We start from the raw sequence: 25,457 nt of genomic DNA, 5'->3' as shown, positions 1-25,457 counted from the left end.
TGCCCATGGTGCAATACGGGCATTGGCCACTAGATGGCGTTTACTTTCCCGATTTCATTTTCTAATTAGTTTAATTAATTAATGTGCAGCTTTTGGCAATGATGAGTTATGACATCCTTCTCAATTATATTTCATCTATATCTGTGGAAAATATCATGTAGTTTGGTGACTTGGGTCACGAAAACCGATTTCTAGACACATTTTTGATGCTCGGCCCACAGCCTAAAATAGTTTAAACCTAAATACATTCGTATCAACCTATGACCGAAGTGTTAAGAGGCATTTTAAAGGATAGAGGAGGGATTAATAAATGGAGAAGTTACATCAAGAGTGTTTTATTGGCATATATCCCAAACAGAACAACGACATTCTTACTTATAGCAGCATAATAGAATATGGAAACATTGTTTTTGCATGTTCCTTCATGTGTCTGCTCTCAATGCCCATATTCTTGGAGCCTTCCTGGTTCTATATCCACCAGATGAGCAGTCAGGCCCAGGGATTCCCATGATTTGAACCACAATTACAACAGGCAAGAACTTGCATATTTTCACAGGTGAAAATATTCCATCTTCCTCTCGTGAGACAGGATATGAGATGTTGGCACCGTCTCAACAGGCTTATGCTATAGGGAGACAAGGGCTAACAGTGATCAGCAATTGAAGACACGATGGGGATCTTGCACTGGTGAATGTCAATTTGTATAGGGGACAAGGGTCTGCAAGTTGGATTCAGGAGTGGAGATGACAAATGTGAATTAGGAGTACAGATTAGCCAGATAGGATCAGGAGATAGAACAACGAGTTGGGAATGGAATCAGGGACCGGCCAGTATCGGCTGGTAACAGGAGAATGCAGAGGTTGTACCAAAATGTGGGGTAATCGGGATGGGGAGCTGGGATATGAAGGGGATATAAGAGAATTTGGATCAAGGAGAAGGGGAGGGTGGTTAGGATGTGAATTTTAATTCTTACCCTTTATCAAAAACCTCCTGGCTTCCGATTTAAGCAATGGCAATTCAAATTACAGACTACTTCCCAATTCTGATGAGAATTTGAAATGCTCTGCTCCCAATTCCATTTTGCTAGTAGCTAATTCCTACTTGTGTAGGATGGAACAGCAGATGCTGGTTTAAACCGAAGATAGACACAAAATGCTGGAGTAACTCAGCGGGACAGGCAGCATCTCTAGAGAGAAGGAATGGGAGACCCTTCATCAGACTAGTCACGGGAAAAGGAAATGAGAGATATAGACAGTGATGTAGAGAGATGTAGAACAATGAATGAAAGATATGCAAAAAAGTAACAATGATAAAGGAAACAGGCTATTGTTAGCTGTTTGCTAGGTGTGAACGGGAAACTGGTGCGACTTGGGTGGGGGAGGAGTGGAGGAAGAGGGAGTGCAGGAGTTACTTGAAATTAGAAAAATCAATATTCATACCACTGGGTTGTAAGCTTACAAAGTACACCAACGTCTCAGAATACTAAAGAAGTTTGGCATGTCTCCAATGACTCTTTATCAACTTCTGCAGATGCATCTCATTGTGAGGTGATTACACCTGTGTGCAATCAAACCATACACAAAAAAAGCATCTCATTGTAAGGCATCATAGCTTCATACGGCAACAGCTCTACTCAAGACCACAGGAAATTGCAGAGTTGCAGATATATCCACCACAAAAACTACCCACTCCTCAACCCCCCCTCCCCCCTTGACTCCATCTACACTTCACAAAGAACCGCAGATGCTGGTTTAAGTCGAAAGTACATAAAATGCTGGAGTAACTCAGCGTCCCTCATTCCTTCTCTGCATAGATGCTGCCTGTCTCGCAGAGTTACTCCAGCATTTTATCTACCTTCGATTTAAACCAGCATCTGCAGTTCTTTCCTACACATAATGAAAGACCATTTTCTCTCCAGTCATTCCCTTTTCTCCCCTCTTTCGATGAGCATAAGATATAAAAGCTTGAAATCACATGTCATCAGGTTCAAGAACAGCTTCTTCCCCGCCATTATCAGATTACTCAACAGACCTCTCATTAGCTAAGAGCATAGTTCCATCTCCCTGTCTACCTCAAATTGGCAGCTGCACTTTTTTAAATCTGCACTTTCACTGCTACTGTAGCATTCATGCTGTAATACCTTATTGGTATTTGCTCTTTTTGCACTACCTATTGTATTTGTGTATGGTTTGATTGCACAAAGGTGTAATATGAAGACACAAGGAACTGCAGATGCTGTTTACAATAAATGTCACAAAGTGCTGGAATGACTCAGAGGGTCAGGCAGCATCTCTGGACAACATGGTCTGAAGAAGGGTCCCAACCTGAAATGTCAGCTATCCAGGTTCTCCAGAGATGCTGCCTGACCTTGAGAGTCACTCCAAGCACCTTGTGTCTGATATAATATGGTTTGAGTGGATAGCACAAAAACAAAAGTTTTGCTGTTTGTTGGTACTTGCAACATTAATAAATCAATACCAATGCAGATTATTTAAGTCATATATGTGGGCAATAATTCATTTAGAATTTGTGAAATAGTCCAGAATGAATGAATTCAAATATTTAGTATGACCATCTACACTTGATAGGCAGTAGGCAAAGGAGTACTGCAATCCAAAATTGTAATCAATAATAAAAAAAGGCGATTGAAAAAGTAAAGAAACAAACAAAACGCTCTGCTGAGTCTATGACAAATTCAAGTAATTCACTTGAGGCCTAAACATGAATAATATTTAAACAGCATTAGTTATACATCAACAGACATAAGGGGTCAAATTCTGTTTTGTACTCTTAAAACTCGATTCCACCGCCAAAACTTTTGTAGTATTTGCACTCATGGTGAGAGTGTGCTTCAAACTGCGTAACCTCTCTCATGTCACAACAAAGTTATTGAGGGATTTGACAGGGTTAATACAGAATTGATGTCTCCCTTGGTTTAAATTTCTCGACCACAGTTATAGACTCAGAATGAGGAATTGGGCAATCAGTACATAGCTGCAAATAAATGTCTCCACTCACTGGGTGCTGATTCTTTGAAATGCTCCACACAAGATGATTATGGAGGCTCAGGTATCGAGAATAAACAAGCATGTTGCCAATTATTTCAAAAACATTGTAATTCCATATATCAGTACTATGATCAAAAATGCGTAATAGGTACAGTGATTTGATTTGTCACCCTCCCCTTGGGTTTTCTGAAAGAAAATTAATTGCCAACAGCACTTTCTCATCATTGTTCTCTGGAAAATAACCTATCTGCACTGGACAATATCTATAGAATCAAACAAAGGCAAGTTTAGCGTGGAAGGTGGATTAAATAATTAATTGTGTGAAACAGAAGATAAGACCCTTATTCTGTTATCTATCCATCTATATATATCGATGTAATTAAAAGTCTAAATTTGACCAATTCCTGTTTGCACTGTATATTGATTTTAGAAAAAACGCGACCACTTACGGCTGTGATTTTGGCCACCTTACTCAGAGTCCACCGCCAGCTGTCAGGGCCAGAGTATTTTTCCCATCGATTCAAAAGAAAAGACTTATTAATGTTTAAATAATGTTGAGATTTTCTCTCCTGTCAATCACACCATGAAGGCCACGCCCATTCAGGTGGGAGGGGGAGGAGTAATAAAACACGGAAGTGTGGGCGTGGCTCAGTCTCCACAAGATGGGGGAGGGGGAGGGTCACAATTGTCAGTCTGAGCTGGAAATCTACAGAACACTGAGAATACTGACCTGTGAGTTCCCTTTATGTGTTTTTAAACTGTGCCTTTTGTAACTGTGTGGCTATTGAAATGTGTGCCTTTTGCAACTGCGTGCCTTTTACAACTGTAAAAAAAGATGAAAATGTCTAAAATTGACTGTCCACCCTCTCCCCCTTCTCTCTCACCTGTTTTCGGCAGAATCTCGGGCAGTTTTTGAGCTGCCAGGTCTGTGACTGAGCTTCCAGCCCAAGAATCCATTCGGCCCACAATGTCCATACTAGCCCTCTGGAAACCAGTCCCTTCGGCCCACAACACCCATACTAGCACTCCAGAAAGCCCCCCCCCCCCACCATCCCCACACTGGCCAGCAATCTTGGAATTGGTAGAGAGGTGGAATATTGTGTTGGGGAACCAGCCCTCCTGTGTGAAGTTGGGACCCAACAGGTCCCACTTAGTCTGGTATATTACTAAAACTCTCATCTTGTTTGTTTGTGAGTCTGCCTGTGAGTCTGTCTGTGTCTCATGCCCTGATGCCTTGAATTATGCCAAAATGGTACACGATAGCGCTACAATATTTGCACCACCTTACCATTGTCCTGTGGTGTGTTGTGCCAACTTTCATTCAGATTGATGTTATATTTTATAAGTTATTCACATGTTTATCCTAGAAATAATTAAAACAGTGCCCCCAATTGCCGTCTTTACTTGACTGGCAACACAAAGGACACCCAAAGGGTCCTCATCCACAGTTCTGGCCTTTGCAGAATTTCAGACCGCCATCTAATTTTCCTTTCGCCTGCCACTCCAGCAAGGATAGGAGCGGAACTGGAGGCAAGGATGCAGTTGGTGCTGGTGCGGGGTCCGGGGGCGACCTGCCGCTGCGGCAAAGATAGGAGCGGAACCGGGGGCAAGGATGGGGTTGAGCCTGTCCAGGAGAGGCCGCGCCGGCGACCCACTCCTGGGCTCTAAGGCTGCGTCGGCTGCTTCAGGCCTACCGCTCCGGCATGGATAGGAGTGGGACCAAGAGCAAGGATAGGGTTGGAGCCGATGCGAGGACCAGGGCCGTGGAGAGGACGCGCCGGCGACCTGGGCCTGGGTGCTGAGGCTGGATCTGCTGCTTAGGGTCCGCGGGGAGAGAGATCGGCATCCGGGGCTCCGAGCCGCTCGGCCCAACACCCCTGACGCCCGGCTCCAGACTGCTCAGCCCGTCCCCCACCCCGAGTCGTGGAGAAAACTGCGTCGGCAGTTACAGCTATGATGTCACAATGGGATTGTAGCCCTGCCCGCTACAATGTTGCAATCCCAGTGCACTGAGTCCTGCCAGCCCTAGCAAGAGCAATTGCATTTTTATTTAAGTTTAAAATGAGGAAGGGTGAATAAGGGAAAATGAGCAGACCCTGCGCAGTTGGGGGCAATGGGTGAGTGTTGGAATATTGCATTGGGGGAATGGGTTGAGTTGGGGGAACGGGTGAGTGGTGGACTATTGCGTTGGGAAAGGGTTGCGTTGGGGGACTCCAGCAATGTGACAGGGACCCAACGGGTCCCACTTAGTCTAGTATATATTAAAAATATGACATCTAACTTTTTATTTACTTGTCTATTCTCCACAGAAGCATTTTCCTGTCTACAAAACCACCTGGAAAAACTAAAAATAAAATTAGGACGAACACAAACACTAGCAGTTCTCTCTCGCGCACCCAAGTGTTTTACGGTCTGTCTTTACATTTTAACTGTGTGATTATCATGAATTTGTCTTTTCACATTATAACATTAAATTAAATCCAGCATTGTCACACATTAATGGACATGGGAGTTTAATCATCATGAAGCGCAGAAGAGCCTGTCAGCATATGAAATACGTTATTATTGATAACAGTCAAGACATTTTTTTAAAAAGCCCATCACAGTGTTCTGAAAACATCTATGTTATTGACAGAGATTATTCCTTGTTAAGTAATTCACTGCCAATTTGACACGAGTTTGATGCAAAGGTGGTAATTTACATACCAAGTTGAAATGGTCACGGGAGATGCTACAATGTCAGGAATATGGACTCAGCAGGAACTAACAAAGTGTACTTTTTACCTTCCTATGATTGGGATAAATTCTTGAATGTGACCTTCCACGATGCTGAATGTCTGAGAGCACTAAACACAATACTTTTTTCAAGTAGGCAGTTTCTCATAAATTCTTTGTTTAGCTAAAAATAATAGCCTTTACATGTTTATTTATGCTTTTATATTTTCCCAAAAAACATGCCAAAACCAACCAAGCACTTTTCATGATAACAAGATCCCCAAGTAGCAATGGGATAATTAAAAAAAGACACAAAGTGCTAGAGCTACTGTGGGGTCAGGCAACATTGCTGGAGCATATGTATAGGCAATGTTTCGGGGTTGGGGCCCTTCTTCACACTGATTGTGGTAGGGGGGAGAAATCTGGATGAGAGGTGGAGGCGGGATAAAGCCGAGCAAGAGATAGATTAAAACAAGTGAGGGGGGTTTAATTGGCAGATGATTGGACAAAGACCAGTGATGAAAAGACAAGTTGTGATACAAGGAGATGAGAGGCATTAAAAGTGAAACCAGAGGGAGGTATGTAGGTGGAAGGACATCGGGGAAATTGGAGTGTGGGACTGTAGGAGAAATAAGTGCACATCTGGGTGGGGCACAGGGAAGAGAAATGGGAAAGGGGGGGGAAGGAGAGGTGAATTTGGACACTTTTTCAGCCTGAATTAGTCTGCTGAGTTACTCCAGCACTCCGGGGGGGGGGGGAGAGAGGCCGAGTGGACAGAAGCAACACGATAAATGGAGGAAGCGGCAGCAGTCGGGCGAACAAAGCGACAGCCGACGAGAAGAAGCAGCAGCCGATGGTGGGGGGAAAGCCCCACGATGACCGATGTACTGTTGGTGGCGGCGGCCTGAAGGAAGCGCTGTCCCCAAAAACTAAAACGTTACCCACAACAACAGCCATATCAACTGGACCGTACTGTGGGTGAAATGGGCTCAATGGTGCACCTTGTGTGTCGGGGGTGGCGTCGGAAGCCAGAGCTGTAAGCAGCCAGGGTGAGGGTTTGAGCTGACCGTGGCTTCGGCAGGTCCATCCACTATATCCGAAATCCATCATAAAGGGGTCCGTTAAAATGAGGGTTTACTGTATTTTGCTCTCTTCCACTTGGCAGTTTCAGATTCCTTTTTAAACGTGAATCCAAGCATTTAATTTTGGTGGGGTATTTAATAATGCAAAGGTAACACATCGGATCATTCCTTGTTTGCATGGCATGTTTTCCTAATCATGATCACAGCTGGGAGTAGAAATGTTTATAAAGTTACTTCTTCATAACCACTTCTTGGTACAGGAGAATTGGATTTAACAATTACAGCAATAATTCCAGTTTCTGCTAATCATTTCACCAACTCCCCATTTCTTCCTCATCAGTTAATAAGCCCATTTGATTGCAGTTTTCTCCCATCACTGTAAGCCTGATTTTTCCAGGATATCCCACCATTTTTCTCTGCTCCTTCCTCAGCATTTTTCTGTGGCATGCCCATACGATTCCTATTCCCGGCACAGTCTCAGCAGTAATCTAATTTAGCTCATCTTTTATCTGGGCAACTATGCTATCAGTTTACACAGAAAAGCTGGAGAAACTCAGCGGGTGCAGCAGCATCTATGGAGCGAAGGAAATAGGCAACGTTTCGGGCCGAAACCCTTCTTCAGACGAGTCTGAAGAAGGGTTTCGGCCCGAAACGTTGCCTATTTCCTTCGCTCCATAGATGCTGCTGCACCCGCTGAGTTTCTCCAGCTTTTCTGTGTAACCTTCGATTCTCCAGCATCTGCAGTTCCCTCTTAAACACTATGCTATCAGTTTGTTGGGTTGGAGTTAATTTTCTCCATCTCACTCCCTTCAGCCACTGGCTCTCCCTTTTCTCCTTTGCTGAGCTGAACGCAATTCCTAGTCACCGCGTAGAATCAGTGAATCAACAATCTTCTGAGGGATGTTGACTCAGAGACTTCTCAATTAATGTTATATACTAGTATATTACCTATCCAACCTTTTGTAGACCTGACATAATTTATTTTTCTTCTATTTTTACTGGTACATTTTCTTTGTTGGTGTACCTCAAGGTATTTCACCCTTCCCAGCTTCCTTAAAAAGCCATAAATGCAGGGCCTCCAGCTTTAATTACTGCACTGTGATTCCTCTTCTTCACCCAACCTACAGCCTCCCTTTAAATCTACTTTCATAAAGCGAAGTTAGCAGCATAGCACCACACAGCTGAAGAACTAGAATAATTGCCAACGAAATTCAAAGGTTAGTAAGTTAGTTGTTTTGCTTACCTTCAACAAGTTTTAAAGCATCAGATGTTTAATTTACATCACATTCACTCATTAGTCCGAAGGGAAGTCTAAGAATGGATCTTGAAAATTAAAAGGGATTCTGTCTGCCAAAAGCTGCAACAGTGTACTCACATATCTGTTGATTCTTCGTGCTCCTGGGAATATTCAGTATCTCTGCAAATATCTGAGTCAGAGCTGCTGAAATAGATTAAAGAGTTTCAATAGTAAGACAGATTCTAATTCACATCACTTTTCTACAGTCAAACTGAAAAGTGATGTGTAAATATTTCCAAACAACAAAAAGGTTTTGACTGTGTTTTATTTGCCGGTGGTTAACAAGAGCAATAGCCCTTCGGATGAGAAAGCTAAACCAAAGAAATAGCAGCAATAAGTCAACTTGGATTCATCCACTCTTTTCAGTCACAGATTCATTTCAATCAGAGCTTGCAGGCACTGAGCCGCTGCTCAAAATACCTGTCAATCTTTTGAAATAGGGCGGTAAGTTTAGGAGGGTGTCTAATATGACCTTGACCTCATCCAATATTTCAAATAACAATTTTCCAGTCATTAAACAGAACTTCAACTGATTTCTTCCTATCCAAAATCAAAATGCGTGTACGTATATTTATATTCTTTCTGATATTAACCAACACAATACAGAGTTGAACCTGGAACTAATCTCCATAGAACATAAACAACAGTACTTCAAGTCAAAGTAGATTTATATACTAACTCCAATGAGCACCATTCAAGACCATTTGAATAGGAATAGCATTAAGCTTCCTCAGTAGTTGAGCAAGTCAATAATATCTGTAACCTATCCATATATACAGTGCCCTCTATAATGTTTGGGACAAAGACCCATCATTTATTTATTTGCCTCTGTACTCCGCAATTTGAGATTTGTAATAGAAAAAATCACATGTGGTTAAAGTGCACATTGTCAGATTTTAATAAAGGCCATTTTTGTACATTTTGGTTTCACCATGTAGAAATTACAGTAGTGCTTATACATAGCCCCCTATTTCAGGGCACCATAATGTTTGGGACACAGCAATGTCTGCGATTCATGGACATCACCAGTTGCTGGGTGTCTTCTCTGGTGATGCCTGTATTGCAGCCATCTTTAGCTTATGCTTGCTTTGGGGGCTAGTCCCCTTCAGTTTTCTTTTCAGCATATAAAAGGCATGCTCAATTTGGTTCCGATCGGGTGATTGACTTGGCCACTCAAAAATTGACAATTTATTAGCTTTGAAAAACTCCTTTGTTGCTTTAGTTAATGTTTGGGATCATTGTCTTGCTGTAGAATGAACCGCATCTATGGAGCGAAGGAATAGGCGACATTTCGGGTCGAGACCATTCTTCAGACTGATGTCGGAGGGGGCGGGCGGGAAAAAGAAAGGAAGAGATGGAGACAGTAGGCTGTGGGAGAGCTGGGAATGGGAGGGGTAGGAGGGAGAAAGCAAGGACTACCTGAAATTGGAGAAGCCAATGTTCATACCGCTGGGGTGTAAACTACCCAAGCGAAATATGAGGTGCTGTTCCTCCAATTTGCGGTGGGCCTCACTCTGGCCATGGAGGAGGCCCAGGACAGAAAGGTCGGATTCGGTATGGGAGGGGGAGTTGAAGTGCTGAGCCACTGGGAGATCAGGTTGGTTATTGCGAACTAAGTGGAGGTGTGTGCAAAACGATCGCCAAGCCTGTGCTTGGTCTCACCGAGGCTGAATAATCCAACCACATTTTTGTTTGGAAGTGGAAAGAATAATAGAAATTGCATTCATCGCAATGTGTAAAAAGAGTTGAGATACTGTATTATAATTTTGCTGCATGTCATTGTGCTATATATCATGTCTTGATTGGTGAATATGCTTAGTTTGTGACTTTATTTGAAGCGAAATAATATGTGAATGCTTAATTGAGCATAATTCTGACGGGTAACTACGCACTTCGTCCGAGCACATTATCACACGCTTCATGCAAGCCGTCTTAGATGACCACCTAAACTGTCATTTGGCAACCTAAAAAGCTGCCGAGGTTGCCCGGCTAGCACCAGAGAAAAAAAGTTAAGTGAGAGCCCTGCACATGTGATTTTTTCTATTTCTAATCTCAAATTGTGAAATACAGAGGCAAATAAATAAATGATTGGTCTTTGTCCCAAACATTATGGAGGGCACTATATCTGCCCATCAACTGCTCCCACTTGGTTCGGCTTATGGCTTGCCAGTTCCTGACTCGTCTTCGCCGCTGACATCGTTTTTATGGCCGTCTCCCCATTACATTCTCAGTCTCGACCCAAAACGTCCACTATCCTTTTGCCTCAACCGTTACTGTCTGACCCGCTGCGTTCCCCAACAGGTTGTATTTTGCTCCAGATGCCAGCATCTGCTGTCTCTTGGGTCTCCACATATACTTGCCTTTGTCCTTAATCCCCTTAATTCCTTTTGATTAGCAAAGTTTTCAATCACATGTGTAAACTTGACAACTGATATAAAATGTTATTTGTGGAAGAGTTACAAACTTCCACTACCTTTTGCATGTCAAGGCGTTCTACAAAGTGCTTCCTAACTTCAGTCCTGAAGGGGTTAGCTCGAATTTCAGACAAACTTCAACCCTAGTCCGTATCCTGGGCTAGTTTCTCGTTACCTCCTTGATCAGTTTTACATATCAAAATGCAGATTAGAAAATGATCTTTTCACTTTAACACTGCTTATTCATACATAATCTGTGAATTAATGTCAGAAACAGATTGGTTTATTGTTATATACACCAGGCTGAATTAAATTTATTGTTCAAATGAAGCATAGAGTATTTTCTTTCCAACATCAATGATAAATCCAACAATACATACAACAAAGATGACAAAACAATGGTTCAAAGATTTTAGTGCAATATGAAGTAGTGCAACAAAAGAATAATACAATAAAATAATAACTGAATTAGGTAGTCTCACAGCAGCAGGGGGAAAAGCAGTTCTTTGATCTGGATGCCCGAATTTTCAAACTATCCTCTTCCAGAAGGCAGAGTGAGCAAAATGAGAATGGCCAGGGTGGCATGCAGTCTTCCTGACGCAGCACACCATAAAGATAGTCAGGACTGTGTTCATCGCTCCTTGCACATTTAGTTATTCAAGAGCACGGCAGTTGTCGTACCAGGCTGAAATGCATCCAATCAGGATACTTTCTATGCGACTGCTGAAGTTTGATTGAATCCTCGTGGACATACCAAATCTTCTCAGATGCCCAAGAAAATAAATACATTAAGGCTAACTGCAGCATCTGAATCAACATTCCTTTGGCTTGATAGAATGCCCTGAGAAGTTGGATAATTGAATCAATTTCCCTGAATGTAGCATTGCAGAATATGGCCAGATTAAAATTGTTGGCACAAAATGAAGTAGTTGCAAATCTGGCATTAAAATGGTATGAATAAAATAACATTGTCTAATACAATGTATCACTGTCATGGATCATTGAAATACCAGATACACAGATTTATGAATTAAAGGTACACAAAAAAGCTGGAGAAACTCAGCGGATGCTTCTTAACATTCTTCTTCTGAAGAAGGGTTTCGGCCCGAAATGTTGCCTATTTTCTTCGCTGCATAGATGCCGTTTTTCTCCAGCTTTTTGGGGATTTTCCAGCATCTGCAGTTCCTTCTTAAACTCTTTATGAATTAAAGCACTATTCCAAGATTTCTCAAAACAGTTCTACTTTACAAAAAAAGGCAGCATTTTATTAAGTCCATTAATTCCACATAGATGTTTGCAGCAGAAAGTAAATTATCGGTGGCTTTTTAGTTAACCTGAAAAAAAATTCTAAATGTGGTATGGGTCAACTAATTAGGCTGCAATGAAAATGTGTATCCAACCATTTCAAGTCATTTATAATATATGCATCTGTCAGCTCGGTCCAATGGTATGGTATGGAGAAACCCAGTATGATGCAATTTACAAACATAAAATCATAGAACCCATACTAGTCTGTCATTGTATCAATTAGCTCCTTATAAAAGTTATCCAATACCTTCCCTTGATGCTACAACCAATTCTTCAAATCTTCCTTTATACATACCCAATTCCCATTTGGATAGTATATTGAAATTTTTTCAACGACCCTTACTGTGGCAATATCAACTTCCTCAATTTAGTTAAAAAAATTTGCTCAGAATTTTGCAGGATGTTGTGGGCAGTTTCAAAATTAAACACTAGCAGCGCCCTGCGATGATGCCAGAAAGCTTTTGATTTTTGCTCACGTATCTGATAATCTGCATTTCTTGAAATTAGTAATGATTGTTTGACTAGTAATGATTGTTTGTTGATGTCTTATTGAAAGAACATTGCCATTTTCTTTGAGAAAACAAGTTGTGGAAATCCTCACCATTTATAATGAGCGCACTAGAATAATCTGCAAGTTAGGCCCTGGCACGGATTTCTCTCCGATTTCAATGGCAAATGGTTGAAAGGTATCAAGTGATAGCATTTCTTAGTATTTTCCATTTTTAACAGTTTGCAAGTGCTTTTTTTGAATGTTTTTTTAAATAGTTTCAGGAATTTATTTTAACACTTTTGGCATTTGGAAATATTCCAAGTTTCTTAGACCTACGAGTACGGCTCAGCCTACTGCCTGACTGCATTTCAACTGTTCTTTTCCGATAAGTGCAAAAATGTCATAGTGCATAAAGAGTGTAGACAGTTCATTGGCTGACTACAAGATGCATTCCATGTACTAAGTCGTGCTTTCGTGTTTCAGTTTTCCTTTGCATTTATTTATTTTGTAAGCTTTTCTGTTGTATTATGAGTGGCATGAGTATTATGAGTATTCAACATGATTTTAATGTAATAAAGTCTCACTGCTAACAGTTAACATCCTGCACAGAAGAGGCAGGATTAAGTTATCACATTCTGGTCTGGGTTACGGATATTATGGATGACCTTTCCCTTTGAAGCACTTGCTGTTCAGGTCCCACGTAATGGAATTTCCACCAGTTCCCTCTTCAAGATCTCTGTTTTTCCAAATAATATGAGATCTAATCTTTCTTAACCAAATGTAGTTTCTTGCACATTTATTGTAATTCTTTTGGCAATTATAATTCCCACGTGTACATTAAAACCTGCTTGAAAATTGTCGTTCTCCTTAGAACTTTTTGCATCATTCACAAAATTAGAAATCATGCTTTTTATTCCAAAGTCTAAATAAATAAATAAAATACGAGCAACATTGGTCCCAGCATCAATCTTTATTTAACCTTAGTTTTCACTTTCTGGAACTCAACAGTTACCCTTGACTTGCTCCCTTCATTTTTTTATGCAGCATTTTCCTACTCGTCTCCTTACTTTGCATGAACTTACATTCATTAATCTTTCATAAACACCTTTTTGGAAGTTTTGACATCTTATCCTTTTTTCTCATACTCCCCGTCATCTCTTGAAATAGTTCAACATGGATTAAGCAAACATTGCTTTTTGAAATTGATACTGTATTCATTATTAGGGCTTCTATTAATTTCCCCACAGCTGATGGTCTATGACATTTCAGCTTCTGCCATCTTCTTACATTTTCTATCTTCACTCTTAAAAAGAGAAATACGTAACGTAATACATCTGTCAGCTACATGGCAATACAGTCTTTCCTAATGCATTATTATATGTCTAATAAAATAGTGTTCTACATCTCTTCCACAGATTAAAATACATTTATGTACATTAGGAGAACGGATGAATATCAAGAAAATGGGCAAATTTCCCCATATGGCTTCAATTTAGCTTTGACAGAAACAAAAAAAATGCCCAGAACTGCCTACATTTTAAGGAAAATTTGATAATATTGTACATAGAATATTTTTTTTGCAAGAATGAAAGATGACTTTGCATAAGGTGGTGTATTGCCATAATGATTCTTCATGGGGTATGAATGAAACATTATCTGCATTAATTCTACCAACTACTAAGGCTTAAAATAAGTGCATGTCAATATAGTACAGTTGTTTGCTGCACAATTTTGTTTCAAGGGGAAGAAATAAAAGAGACATTTGAGAGACAAGGAAATAGAGCATAATTCATAAGCCAAATGCCCCCTACAATGCCCTTTGCCTCAAAAATGTCCAAAGGCCTTTTTTGCCTACTAAACGACTGAAAACAATGTCATTGTTCCTTGTGAATCCATTGAACATGAAAGCCAGAAAGCATATTTTACTTAAAAGATAAAATGATTGCAAACAGTTTAATTATTCCTTTAAGGAAGATATCCGCAAAGGTTCCACGGATGTTAATATATGACACACATGCCTTTCATGAACGACTGGGTAATTCTTTCTGGTGATAAAATGGTCAGAACACCACATAGTCATCCATATTTCATAATTATACTTCAGTGGTTGTCAAGGGAACTACTGTAATCTTTTCCTTTCTTGGCTTGAAACTTCTTACATGGCCCTTTGGCATATGATTCACTCTACTGTTTTTTTTTGTTTTTTCTAAGATGACTATTGAAATTAATGTGGTAACTACAAACCATAAACACCTCTGGGGTGGGGTGGGGTGAGGGCGGAGGCAGGAAGTACCTGAAAGGGCAGGATGATGGCAAATTTATGTAATAGCCCTCTCCTGCCATGGTACTTCCGTGCATTTGTGAGTTCTCAATGTCATGGGCTCAAGCTTTACAATACCATTACAAAATGCTCCTTCCCCACTTTGAGCAGACCTGGACTAGGGATTCTCTGAATTTATGGGGATTTTGCATTTCTCAAGGAGGCTTTCAGCATATCCTTGAAATGTTTGCTCTTTTTGCCTGGCAATTTCTCTCTAAAGCAGTGTGATGCAAGATTTAGGTACCCGGCAGGTGAATGAGGTAACCAGCCCAATGCAAGTGACTGAGGGTAACTAGAGCATCAATGCTGGGGATATGAGAGAATACTGACATAAGTTCACCTCTTAGTGAATTTGTAGGATTTTGTGCAAGCAGCATTGGTGGTATTTTTCCTGGTGCTTACAATGGATAATCTGTGTCTCAGAATGATACGGCTGGATTTTATGCTTGGTCTAAAGTCTTGATCTTGATCAAATGCCATTTTCCTCAATCAACTAATGCCGAGTTAGAGCACCGAAGGAAGTGGTGAATTTTATCATCAATGACTCCAAGAAGTGGTTCCTGAAATGTGGATAGTGGCCCACATATTCTGGGGTCTTGCAATTAATTTTTATTGCTGGAGGACAATGTGGTGCAGCAGGGTAAGGTTGGTACATGATCTCTGTCTGGGGATGTTATGTTTAAGACCTATCTTTTTGTGTACCTCAATGAATACGGTAATGATACATGGAGCATGGCCTCCAAGTACTAGTACACATATAACTCATCTGCAGACCACAGTTCCACTACTGAGGTTCAGTGACTTTTTGTATTGGTTACAGAAAACACTAGATTTCTGCTGGTAAGTAGAATCATGCACTTGTAGCTCTAAATGGGTTAGCAACCATTGAAATGATAATCTGGTATTATTCAATGCTTCATTTTTTTTCAAGATCAAGTAAAATTGCAATGCATAACTCTTACTCACTGGAAACATGAAATGACCAAAGTCTGAAATAGAATAAATGAAGAGAGATGGTCAATCCTCGATCACACCCGAGTTAAAGTGACAAATAAAGAAAGTACTTTCATTTAACATAGCACACATACCATAAACCTCAAAATGTCCAGAGACTCTGCAGTCAATGAAGTATTCGTGAAATAGAGGCAAGATGTAAGGTAGGAAATGTGTAGCCAAATGTACACAGCAGGTTTTGAATTTAATTGAATCGAATTGAATCCTTTATTTGCACAGGCTAGAATTGAAAGCACCGTGACAATAATAAAATTGTGTTAAAAACAGAAAACTGTGTTAAAAACGAAAAATGTAAAGTGTCAGGTAACATCAATGGAGAAAAAATAGTTAATATTCTAGGTCACAGAAATTCCATCTGCACTGACCATAGGCTGCTGTTGTGTAACAAACCCTGTATCTCCTTCTTCAGATGCTGACAACCTGAGCCCTTTCACCATGTCCATCATCCAGTCATTATGCTGTTCTAATCTGTTTTGGTATTTGTTGAAGGGAAAATAATAACCAAGGCATCAGAAAGAACTTCCCTGTTCTTCAAAATAGTAGAGGATATCTTTTAATTGCTTCACCTTAATCTCTCATGTGAAAGATACCAAAAATGGCACATCTAACAGCACAGTTGTTTCTATGAATTGATAGGGATTAAAATCTCCAGGCTCTTTGAAGCACGTTGCATAACCAATGTTGTTGATAAATATGTTTGAGACGAATGAATGCCATAATTTCAATATATTACAACAATTTTCACTGAGCACATTGTTGGTGTACATCACTGTTCATGCTTTGTATGTTATCTTAACAAAATACAGGATAAATGTTAGCTGATTTAGTTTTGTCTGAAGCATGCACACGCCATTAAGCTTCTTGACTCATGAGCAAATACATTAGGCGCAGACATCAACATTTAAGGATTATGCATTCAGTAGCGGTATATCGACAAGACTTCTACTGCAGGTGAAAATCTTATAGATATAATGGCAGCCAATAATTGATGAGAGCCTTAATTGGTACTTTGGGGAGATGTTGTTAATGCTCAAATATTCCTCACAAAGTTCTTGATAGATTCAATTGGCCTCACTTTGTGTTTCATTAAAGAAAGTGGGATAGTTCTCTCTGGATCAAAGGAGGTTCGACAGAAATCTGCTAGAAATATTTAAAACATGAAAAGTGTGAACAAAGTAGATGCAGAGAAACTACTCCCATTGGTGGAGGAGTGATGAACTAGGGGAGTTCAAGTAACTGGCAAAATAAACAAAATTGATGTGTGGAAGGATATTTTTTACAGAATTATCAATACAGGCGTGAAACTTTTGAAAAGACATGGAGGCTTTGGAGAGGATGCAGAAAAGATTTACCAGAATGATGATTTTAGAGTCAACCTTTTGGGATTTGGAATGCGCTGCTAGGCCTACCGTGGAGACAGAATCGGAAAGGATCTGCAGACCCATGGGGAAAGGGACTAGCTGCATTGCTCTTACATACAGGCAGAACAGAATCAGTACAGCACAAGCACAGGCCCTTCGGCACACAATATCTGTGCTAAACATCATGCCAAGACCAACTCTCCACTTCCTGCATATCTATACATCTATCCAAAAGTCTCTTACATGACATGATTGTATCTGATTCCACCAACCACTCCTGACATTCACCACCTTCAGTTTAAAACCTTGCTTCTTTAAACTTTGCCCCTCTTATCTTAAAGCTATCCCTCTAGTATTTGATTTTTCATCCTGGGGTAAATGTTCTACCCAATATATGCCTCTCCTAATTGTATATACTTCTATCAGGTTTCCCCACATCTCCAGTGTTCCAGAGAAAACAATCCAAGTTCGTCCAACTTCTCCCTGTAGTTAATATCCCCTAAACGGGGTATTATTCCGGTAAATCTCCTCTGCACCCATTCCAAAGCCACATGCTTTCTGTAATACGGCAACCAGAACGGCACAAAATACATGCAAATACAGGCCTACCCAAAGTCCTATGAAGCTACATTAAGACTTCCTGACTCATATTCAATGCCCCAAGCAAGGAAAGCCAGTATACCATATGCCTTCTTTACCACTCGATCTACTTCAGTCGCCATTTTCAGAGAATTATGGATTTGGAGCCAAGGACCCCCTGCACATCAATACTGTTAAGGGTCATGTCATTAATTGTATATTTTCCCCTTATACTCACCCTCCACAGTGCAATACCTCTCACTTGCTCAGATTAAACTCCATCTGCCATTTCTATGCTCATTTCTGCAGCTGATCTATATCCCACTGATACTTTGACAGCCTTCCTCACTGTCCATGACCCCTGCAATCTTGGTGTCATCTGCAAATGTATTAACAAAATATGTTTACGTCCAAATCATTTATATATATCACAAACAGCAAGGGTCGCAGCAGACCTCCAGACTGATCATTGTCCTTCCACCACAACCCTTTGTCTTCTACCAGTAAGTCAGTTCTGAATCCATACGACCAAGTCCCTGTTAATCCCGTGCATCTTAATCTTCTGGATCAGTCTACTATGGGGAGCTTCATCAGATGCCTTACTAAAATCCATGTTTACCACATCCATCACCCTACCCTCATTACCTTAGTCACCTCCTCAAAAAACAAAATCCAGCATGAATTGCCATGTACAAATCCATGCTGACTGTTCCTAATTAACTCATTCTCTTCCAAATGGGAGAAAATCCTATCCCAAAGAATCTTCCCCAATAGCACTGCTGACATTAAGCTCACTGCCTATAAGTCCCTGGATTCTCTTTATTTCTTATATAAAGGAAGTATGCGCACACTAGTCAAATGGCCTTTTTTGTGTGACAGCCATTCAATGAAGCTGCCATCGTATCGAACATATTAACCTGCTTGCAATTTATATCAGATTATTATTGAATTCTTGCACATATGCTCTTACATTGGAGAATATTTTTTAATTGCATTTCAGAACTTTAAAGAATGAAATATGGAATGTAAATCTCTCAATTCCCCAAAGAAAATCAGATCTTAAAATCATCAACATCTTACAGATCAAAATTACTTTCCCTTAAGACGGATTTGCTAGTCTTAGTGCATGATGTGATGCCCATGAACTTCATTCAAATTTCTAATAGATTCCCATATGAATATTCACGTAGCTTTGATTAAACAACAGTGACTTTTTAATGGTATGAGAATGATTGCCCTTGTGATTCAGCTGATTAAGGTAGAAAGCATACAATTAATGCTGAGCAACTCCTTTTGTTCTTGGTACATCTTCTCAGACAATGGCTGATCAAGTTTCCATGCGTAACTTCCTTCATGAAACTTGAAGTCCACCTGAGGCATTTAAATCCGATTAGCTCAAAACCAAGAGTAAATTGTAAACATCATAAACTACTCACTGTATGCCAGATTCTCATCACATTTAGGAGAGTTAGACCGATAAAATATGTAAAATTCGTAGATGATCTATTTGGATATAAATTATACAATGATGTTATTCTTGTAACAGAGAGGGTTAGCATTATACAACCGTATAAAGTGCAACACCTCAATCTTGCTTGGATAAGTTTTTCTTCACTTATTCAGAAATCCTCATGGTCAGCATCTCACCCACTAGGTAATACTTGCACTTTCCACTTACCCGAATCCTGATTCCTAATGCTCCCTTCCACTCGCTGGCACTTGAGTTCCCATCCTTTCTTTCGATTACTTCCCACATTCCTTTCTGCTTGCTGGAGTCTCGGTTCCAGTGCCATTTGGATCATTCACCGGGTCCCAGACCTCTATATTCCCCGACCACTTGCTAAGCCCACGCAATCACTTGGCTCTGATAGCCACTCCCTTGAAATTTACTTGGTTACACTTCCCATGCTCCCTTATAATCTAGGACTCCTGACATCTTTTAAAATAGTGAATTACAAGTGCGTTGGAGTATTAACAAATTAAATTTGCTGATCCAGCACTAAGTGTATGCTGGATCAACAGTTTTCCTGTAACATGCTTCTTTTCTGTAAAAAAGTAACAATCAAAAATAAATTGTGCTTTGGCATGTGCCAATGACCTCAGTTAATGTGGCATTTGGTCTCAGCACTTTCTCAAAGCAGAGGTAAATGAGAAAAGGATATTGCTGCAGCTGTTTATTATTTAGCAATCCTCAACATTACTCAAAACTGCTCTTGTCTGCAAAACTAGATAAGGGAAGGATTGGAATTAATTGTGATGCCTCAGTCTATCTTTAATTAAGATCATGATTTTTCACATGGGAAGACACTGTTATTTCAGGGGTGAACATTAACACCATATACATAGGCTCTCACTATATTATTGAAAGATTTGTTGAACCTAATAAGATTTCTTAAAGCTGTAACCCAGCATCCTAAAAAATCTTTGCTTCATCTTGTAGGTACAGATGTTTCTGCTTTTATTTTGATGAAAGATGTAATTTGTATATTTCCATACTGTACGACTCTACAACTGTTAAGTAGGGGCTCCAATCCAGCAGTCCTCATTCAAGCAGCTATCCTCTGAATATTGGAATATGGAATGTAGTCCGGCCCACAACAACAACCGCATCGTCAAATTTGCTGACGACACTACTGTAGTCGGACTTATTTCAAAGGGAGACGAGGCAGCCTACAGAGAGGAAGTCCTGAAGTTGACAACCTGGTGCTCAGAAAACAATCTGGCTCTGAACACCAGGAAAACAAAAGAGCTCATTGTCGACTTCAGGAGGCACAGCACCGACTTAGTCCCCCTACATATCAACGGCGAGTGTGTGGAGAGGGTCAACACCTTCCGGTTTCTCGGCGTCCATATCGCTGCTGATATCTCCTGGACAGACAACACGACAGCGGTCATCAAGAAGGCTCAGCAGCGGCTGCACTTCCTGAGGGTTCTCAGGAAGCACAACCTGGACTCTAACCTGCTGCTGACCTTCTACCGCTCGTCCATCGAGAGCCTGCTGACATACTGCATTACAGCATGGTATGGCAGCTGCACCATGGCAGACAGGGAGAGGCTTCAGAGGGTAACTAGGACAGCACAGAAGATCATTGGCTGCCCTCTCCCCTCCCTGATGGATATTTACACCTCCCGCTGCCTTAGCAGGGCAAAGAATATCATCAAGGACAGCTCCCATCCTGCGTTTGGACTGTTCGACCTGCTGCCCTCTGGAAGGCGCTATAGGTGCATCAAATCCAGGACAAATAGACTCAGGAATAGTTGTTTTCCGAAAATTATAACTACTCTTAATTCACACATGCACTGACTTCACAGCCCAACACCCGGACTTCCATCTGTATATATATATGTATATAGCGCCGCAGAATTGTGCACCTATCCCACCCCCCCTTCTCCCTTTTGTTTTTGTTTTCTGTTTCTTGTTTTTTGTACTAAATTATATGTATGCACTGAGTACGAGCAGCTTTTAATTTCATTGTACATGTATAGTGACAATAAATGGCATATCTATATCTATCTATTGTAAGTTTATGGTTCAGTAGATCGTGTAATTAATTCACGGCCATCAAAAGCAGTTTTATTTTAAAAATTCTATCTGCAATTTGTACAAAAGCATTTCTCATACCCACAAACTATCACCAAGAAAGACTGGTGTAAGTTCTACAACTTCCAGCCCTTCTCCACGTAATACATGATTCTGATTTGGGCACTAATTCTCTGTCCTTGTCAAAAGCTCTATACCCAACAGCTTTGTGGAAATAACTGTGCATACAGACTGAAATAGTTCAAGGTGATACGTTCAAGGATAACACGGGCAATAAATGCTGTCCTTGCCAGAACACCTCTCATTAACATAATTATTTTTATTGTGTATATTAATGAAAAATGAATAAAGAAGAATAAAAAAAAAGATGTGTATCAAATAACCTTGCTATGTCCAAGAGGGATCAGTATGACAAGAGGCCCCAAAGTAAATATATTAAAACATTCTACATTATTTGGATTCATTGCCACGTCTGAGGTTCAGTGGCTCCCACTTGAGTGCAGCTCACAGATTTCTGCTGCATCACATTTCCTCAGATAAGTTACTATTCATGAAAAAGCCGAGGAAGTGATTTCATTCAGTTTTGGTCATAAAGCTCTCGTTAACTTGACACATACTGGATCTGTCAACATCAATCCAAGTTTAAAGAACAAGTAGGGCATGATCACTAATTCTAAAGTAATATGACCTGTCCTTTTTCTTTACAGCTGCTCCCTAATCAGCAAGGCATCTCCAGCATGTTCTACTTTTATTTCTATTTAGCCTTTCTGAATAAATACACTATTTAAATATGCGTATTTTTACAATCCTGGCAGACAATAATGTGACATAGGGGGTCAAATTTAAAATTCCTTCAAACAAAGTTGACAAGCACTTTATTGGGTTCATGACTAACATAGTACCAACAAAAAAATATAAGAAAAGATAGCATATTGATGGCAAGTTTCCGAAAATGGCATCAGAATACACAAATACATTTTACGTAACGGTTGTCGCGTGGTGTCACCAATGACCTGGTTGGCACAGTAAGTGCACGTATTTCTTATTCCTTACTATGTTTATGAATACCATATGGAACATTAAAATTGCAAACACCGTTTCCACTTCATTCACCTGATCATGTTGTAGAATACAGCATCCATTTGTGTGGACACCACAACGAGCGTTACGTAAGAAAAACAGTATTCACAGACACTGTAACAGCTTTGTAGCTGACATGGGTCTGATGTTTTTTGGTTTAAGCTTGTAGAAAGAACTGAAGCTTGTCATCAATGATGGATTTTCTTCACAGAACAAAGAGTATGCTATTTTCAGCGAACACTCTATAACTCTTGGAAGTATACACTGCTGCCCTGCAAGGTAATTCCTTTGAAACATCGTCTTAGATAGAAAGACCACGCTTGATCCTTGGTGCTTTCATCCAGGGCATCGGATCTTTGTTTCCTCGAATCCAGTGTGTGGTTAGATGTACTGGATAGGAATTTCCATCTCAGGCCAAGTTGTATTTTCAAAGTTTTTTCTTTACGACTGGCTTGATGTAAAGGTCTTCGGAGTTATAGCTCTTGGATCTCTTGTCCCTAATTTACTATAGCATATTTTTCACTGAGTGTTTGTGGTAGAACGCAAGTTTCTTCTTCGAGCTTGGGCTAAGGATGCATTTCTTTTTCAGTGTTGACTTTCTCCTTGGTGTGCTCTTTCCAAGAACAGAAGACAGTACTGCAGCAAATTTATCAGGTGATCATGATAGAATTCGCAATGACCTAGAGATAGATTTCCATCTTGCATTTTCACTTGTGAAAGGCAAGGGTGTTTTTTCTAAGTTTCGAGACGCTTTCTCCTCCTTCGCCTTGTTCTCTGCATCCTTCTTCTGGGCATACAGTGCTCTACGTCTTTCAGTTACTCGTCGTTTTTTTTTCTTCTGGCATTGCTGCTCTTTCGTTCCTCTTGTATTCTCTTCACTTCGCAGCCTTGCAAGTGTTGCCTTCCTTGTTCGTTTTGGAGCAAGCTTGATACCAAAGGCTTTCTGTCTTGCTCTGAATGCAACTGATCGTTGCTTACATAAGTCTCTGTCTCTCAGTTCTTGTTCTTCACTTCTGTTCATTCTCCATAACTTACAACACAACCGGTCTCCTTCTTTCTGTGTTTGTATTTTACTGGATTTTCTTTCACTCTTTGTCTATATGCTCTCTGCCTTTCAGGTGCTGTCATCTTGCATGTGTTTTTTTGTTCTGCTCAGAAGGTTCTGGAACAGCTGGCATATCTGGGGGTTTGGTGCTTGCCGTTCTATGCTTACGAAGATACATTCTGTATAATAATAAAACAAACAAAAAAAAACCTTGGAACCTTGGAATTAGAGTTAATGGGTTTCTATCATTTATTCCTCAGGTAGCATAAATTTATCAAGGAGAGGATATCAATTTGTATAATCAGCTGTCGCTAAAAAATAGATATAACAAGAAAGTCTTTAAAAATGGCAAATAGAGACAAAAACTTTCTCTAAAAAAAATCCCCCCAACCACCCTAAAAATTGCAGAATTAAGAAGATCTAGGAAAATAAATTATGGTATTTGTAATGGGGTAGGCCTAGACCTCAGCCACTCTCTCAAAAAAACGAATACATTTTCAGCTGAATCTCTTGCTCCAAGAGAAGCTGGTAAGAAATGGTGCTTCTACCACCAACGCTGAGGTTCCGCGGCCCGCCAATGCCGCTTGCCCAGTTCGTTTCCGAGAAATGCTAGGGCCAGCCGCCAGTAATCACCTCGGAGGTTGGCAAGATACACCGCTTATATGCATGGGACCGGTGCTCAGGACGACGATTCCTGGTGTACACAGTAGTGGTGGAAATCTGCGTTTTGCCCCCATCGGAGGGTGGACACTCATTCTGGGAAGCGGGGGCCCTCGTTAACTCCCATGAATGGCAGCACCATACGAACTTACGGCGTCCGCAGCATTCCGCTTATCTTTGGCTCTTGCCACTTCACCTGGCCTTTCACCGTTGCAGACGTGTCCCAGCCGTTGCTGGGCGCCAATTTCCTGTGGGCACAATCACTTTTAGTAGACCTGAGGGGGAAACGCCTTGTCCACGCCTCCGCATTGGAAGCAATCTCGCCAATCCGTAACCCGGTGTCTGCAGTGGACAACATTTACGCACAAATTTTGGCGGGAGACTGTGTCTGTGGCTCACTTGAAGCCGGCCAATTTAGACCGTAGCGAACCTGTGCAGGTGGCCCAGCCTTGCCGTCGGGGGTGTCTGCCGCCCGGTTGCTCCCAAATTCGATTGTACCGGGCCTGTCCCCTATGCGTGGGGACATATGCACGAGGTCTGGTCGCTTCATTCGTCTTCCCGTTCGGTTCCGTGCCTCTGGTTCTGGGAGGGGGAGGGTCCTGTGGCAGTCCCTGATGGTTAGCCACGTATAGTGCGAACCCTCAGCTCTAGGGGTTGGGTCTCGTGACTTGGTTTGGAGTTGGAGTGGATCTCGGTGTGGCTTTGGAAACTGTTAGTTCATTATGAATAAAGAAAACTTTGCTTGACACTCATGTGGGCGCCGCATTGACGGCGTCTCTGCCTACAGTCTGTCTGTTTTTTATCTATCTTTTATAAAATTTTAGTTTGTCTAACCAGTTTGTTTTGGGGATACTTTAGTTTTTCTATGTGGGGGAGGGGCGGAGGTTAAGGGGGAAATCGCTTCCCAGTCGCTTCCTGGCGGGGATGCAACTATTTCTCCGAGTCGCGTCCTCGCCCCCATCCTCGCGGCCTACCACTGGATCAGAGAGGCCTTTCCTACCGGAGACCGGGGACCGGACAAGACGTCAACGGCGACGGCGCAGCGCCGGATTCACCGCGGACCGTTCGGTACCTACTTGGATCGCCGTTTGAAGCTCCGGAGCGTTGGGCCTGCAGCGTCAACATTGCGGGGCTGTGGTATGCGGAGCTCCCAACGCGGGCGGCGCTGACCGACATCGGCAAGTCTTGGGGCCCTTTGCCGTGGGCCGCCAGCGTGAATCTCCGCCCAGCGCGGCCTGGGGATGTCGGGAGCCGTGGACTCTGGTAGGAAGTGGCCGATTTGGAGGTCCAAGCCACTGAGGTTGGCCTTCCGTTCCGACGTCGGAGTTCCAACATCCCTGCGAGCGGGCCTGAACGGCGGGCTGCCCGTAGCCGCGACTGCGGAGCGCTCCTTAGGCCCCAACCATGGGTGAACATCAGGAACATTAGAGAAAGATGACTGACTTTGGTGCTTTCCCTCACAGTGGGAAACGTTTGATTCGGCTGTGTGGGGATGTTTTATGTTGAACTCTGTCGTGTGTTGTGTTCTTTATTTTTATTGTAA

The 25,457-nt window shown here is 41.4% G+C and overlaps 1 protein-coding gene across 4 annotated transcripts in view; it reads right to left on the bottom strand.

Annotated features, from left to right (window-relative positions):
* rad18 (RAD18 E3 ubiquitin protein ligase) overlaps nucleotides 1–25,457 on the bottom strand; it is an 87,952-nt gene that overhangs the window by 6,000 nt on the left and 56,495 nt on the right. For 2 of the 4 annotated variants that reach the window (XM_055647758.1, XM_055647761.1), the window contains one exon: nucleotides 8,181–8,246. In XM_055647758.1, coding sequence (XP_055503733.1) covers nucleotides 8,181–8,246 — 66 coding nt within the window. Of the gene's footprint in view, nucleotides 1–8,180; nucleotides 8,247–22,401; nucleotides 23,434–25,457 lie in introns of those variants that run through there. The other 2 variants (XM_055647759.1, XM_055647760.1) reach the window with 2 other exon arrangements.

The sequence above is a fragment of the Leucoraja erinacea genome, chromosome 16, assembly GCF_028641065.1.
Source record: "Leucoraja erinacea ecotype New England chromosome 16, Leri_hhj_1, whole genome shotgun sequence".
Classification (NCBI taxonomy): Eukaryota; Metazoa; Chordata; class Chondrichthyes; order Rajiformes; family Rajidae; genus Leucoraja; species Leucoraja erinaceus.
This window is presented reverse-complemented; position numbering and strand designations above follow the sequence as displayed.